The 3,107-nt window shown below is 38.7% G+C and overlaps 1 protein-coding gene across 1 annotated transcript; it reads left to right on the top strand.

Moving 5' to 3' along the window:
* The first annotated feature begins 1,156 nt into the window (after positions 1–1,156).
* On the top strand, positions 1,157–1,935 carry LOC122643125 (protein FAR1-RELATED SEQUENCE 5-like). Its single transcript, XM_043836769.1, has 2 exons — positions 1,157–1,198; positions 1,275–1,935. Exons 1-2 carry the CDS (start codon positions 1,165–1,167, stop codon positions 1,877–1,879), a joined length of 639 nt encoding a protein of 212 aa, XP_043692704.1. The 5' UTR covers positions 1,157–1,164; the 3' UTR covers positions 1,880–1,935.
* Positions 1,936–3,107: the final 1,172 nt, after the last annotated feature.

The raw sequence follows: 3,107 nt of genomic DNA, 5'->3' as shown, positions 1-3,107 counted from the left end.
ATCTAATAACCAAAAACCGATCGAGTAAAACTTCAAAGCCGATCAAAAAACCAGATTGTGACGAAGCCTAACGTGAATTCGAAATCCAAAGCCGATCTTGATCGTAGAGAAATAAAAATCCTAATGCTTTAAGATTGTTAGGGTTAGGGTTTTAAGCATAAGGTTGCTTAAAGCATTACACCCTGAGTATCTAGTTTGGAATACCCAGACTGCTGCCTCCAGCTAGTATATATAGGGAAACTAGGGTTTAGGTCAGATGGCCTAATTACTAGATTGCCCCTCACAGCCTGGGCATTAACACAAGTAGGATTATATTAGAACATATGAAGGGATATTACATAAATACCCTTACAGTAACTAACAGCTTTATTCCACTGCCTTCCCTTAAAAGCAGCATTTCCCTGCATAGAGGTTGAAAGGAGTGAGATAAGAAAACATGACAAGGAGAAATGGTAATCGTGAATAACAGTGCCATGTCATATGTTCTTCTAGTCATACAGACAAGAGAGAATCATATTCCATTTCGTAATACTAAAGAAGAACTCAGCAAGTTGTAAGCCCACTTTTAGCATGCTACACAAACCTATCTCATAAACATGTACGCTACATTAGATAAAAATTTGAGACTCCCCCAGCTCCTTGGATTTAGACTGGATTTTAAAAAACAAGACCAAGCTCACTCTTAGTATGGATGTGCACTATGGATATATTTATTGAGCATGAATTTAGTTGATGTGTACTATGGATATATATATATTGCTTTTCCAGTTTAAAATTATTAAAATTGGTCACATTACATGTTCCCAAAAAGCACTTCTGGTCTGTCCCCCCGTCCCATTTAAGAATCTTTTAGGGGTTTATTTCGGACGATAGGATCTAGGCACCATAATTTTCATGTGTTGATTTGGAATAAATGGTATAAAGCAATATATATGCTTAGGCATACATAATTTTCATGTGTTGATTTGGATTGTTTTCTTCCATCGCTCTATCACATTGCGTCACCAAATTACAAGGAAATGGGAGTGACTATTCTTGCACCTTTTGACTACTTTATCAGTTATCCTAAACAATTATGTTATGCTTATATACTTGCAGAGTTTTAGAGGGAACAAAAAAATGGAACATGACGATGGATTATCGTATACTGTTGTCGATGGATCTATGGCAGAGGTTATTATACCATATAGGGACTTAGGTCTATCTTGAAATGCTATTGATATGACAATGAATAGAAATTAATATTGCATTTAGCTATGTGTTTCGTTTTGTAGAGGATGCGTATGCTAATGAAGGTCCCACTGAAATGGAGGAAGCTCTTCGATTAGATGTGGAAGATATTGAAAATGAATTAAATAGTAGTGACATGGTAGTTGATGATGGAAATGATATAACCAATGGAGATATAGCAGATCATGTGTTTGTGGATGAACCAAGTGAGCATGGTGATGGGGGTGAAAATTTGTTTGTTGATGATCCAACGGAACACTTTGACAATCCTGTTGAGCATAATGAGGAACTATGTATTGGAAAGTATTTTGCCAATGCAAACGATGCATACGAATTTTATAACAATTATGCTCGGAAGATGGGATTTAGTGTTCGGAAATCTAAAGTGGAGAGGTCAAGGAAAAGGAAAGAAGGAATGAACAAGGAGGGGGATGTCTTGCCTCGCATGTATGTTTGTAGTAAGGAAGGTTTTAAGGACTGCAAAGATAAAAGACAAGAAGGGAAAGATGTTAATCATCGAGCTGATAGTAGAGTTGGTTGTCCTACTCATCTGTGGGTAAAATCAGTTGAAGGGGGCTTGGTTGTTGACCAATTTATTTCAGGCCACAACCATAGCCTCATGGCACCCGTTGAAATTTATTGGCTTTGATCACATCAATGGCTCTCAGACTTGGTTGTACAGATTGCAACCACTCTAAATGATTGTGGTATTGGACTGGCAATTTTTTATGAGGTTGTGAAATCTATGTCTGGTGGGGCCTCCAAGGTGGGTTTGCCAGAGTTGGCATTTAAGAATTTTATGAAGAGGCAAAATCAAAAGTTTCTTGGGATGGACTTAAAAAAGTTAAAGGAATATTTGCACCATTCCAAACTGTGTGATCCTGAATTCTTTTGCAAAATGGCCACAACAGATGTTGGTAGTGTACGGGGTATCTTTTAGGTTGATGGGCTGGCGAGAGTTGCATATCATGTATTTGGGGATGTAGTGGTATTTGATACAACATACAAGAAGAATCGATATCACTTCCCGTTTGGTCCCTTTACCGGAGTAAATCATCATGGTCAAAGTATTTTGTTTGGATGTGGGTTAATAGCTGATGAGACAATTGAGTCGTTTATTTGGTTATTCTCTACGTGGTTGAAAGCAATGGGGGATCGACCACCAGTTGCAATTATTACAGACCAATGTCCATCGTTGTTGAGGGCCATTCCACATGTGTTTCCTAGCGCGAAGCATAGGTATTGCTCTTGGCAAGTGCAAAAGCATTGCATGGAACACCTGAGCCATTTGTATGGGACGAGTTAGTCATTCAAACAGGATTTTGGGAGGTGTATATACGGTAGTAAGACGGAGACTGAATTTGAGACACGTTGGCAAGAGTTACTAGTAAATTATAATCTCGTTGAACATGCGTGGTTGAAGAAAATGTATGAGCAACGGGTGCATTGGGTACCACTATATCTAAGAGGTACTTTCTTTGTTGGCATGTCATCTACACAACGAAGCGAGGGGATGAACTATTACTTTCGCTGTTACTGTAAGCAATCAATCCCATTGTACAAGTTTGCACGACAATATGAAAGGGCTATAGAGAGACATCGGGAGAAGGAAGCTAGTAGTAATTTCGCTTGTATAAACACAAAACCTCCATTGTTAGTTGGCAATCCTTTGGAGGTGCATGCATCTAAAGTCTATACAAGGAAGATTTTTGAAATCTTTAAGAAACAATGGGCTGCAGCACTAGTATTGACAGTCACGGTAGTGGAAGTACACGGTCAAAAGCAAAAATATTTGGTGGGTCCCTTTGATGTTCTCGATGAGTATAAGTGTGAAGTTTGGTATGACCTCGATGCCGGTGTTGTCACTTGTAGCTGTA

Source organism: Telopea speciosissima, chromosome 10 (genome assembly GCF_018873765.1).
Source record: "Telopea speciosissima isolate NSW1024214 ecotype Mountain lineage chromosome 10, Tspe_v1, whole genome shotgun sequence".
NCBI classification, from domain to species: domain Eukaryota; kingdom Viridiplantae; phylum Streptophyta; class Magnoliopsida; order Proteales; family Proteaceae; genus Telopea; species Telopea speciosissima.
This window is presented reverse-complemented; position numbering and strand designations above follow the sequence as displayed.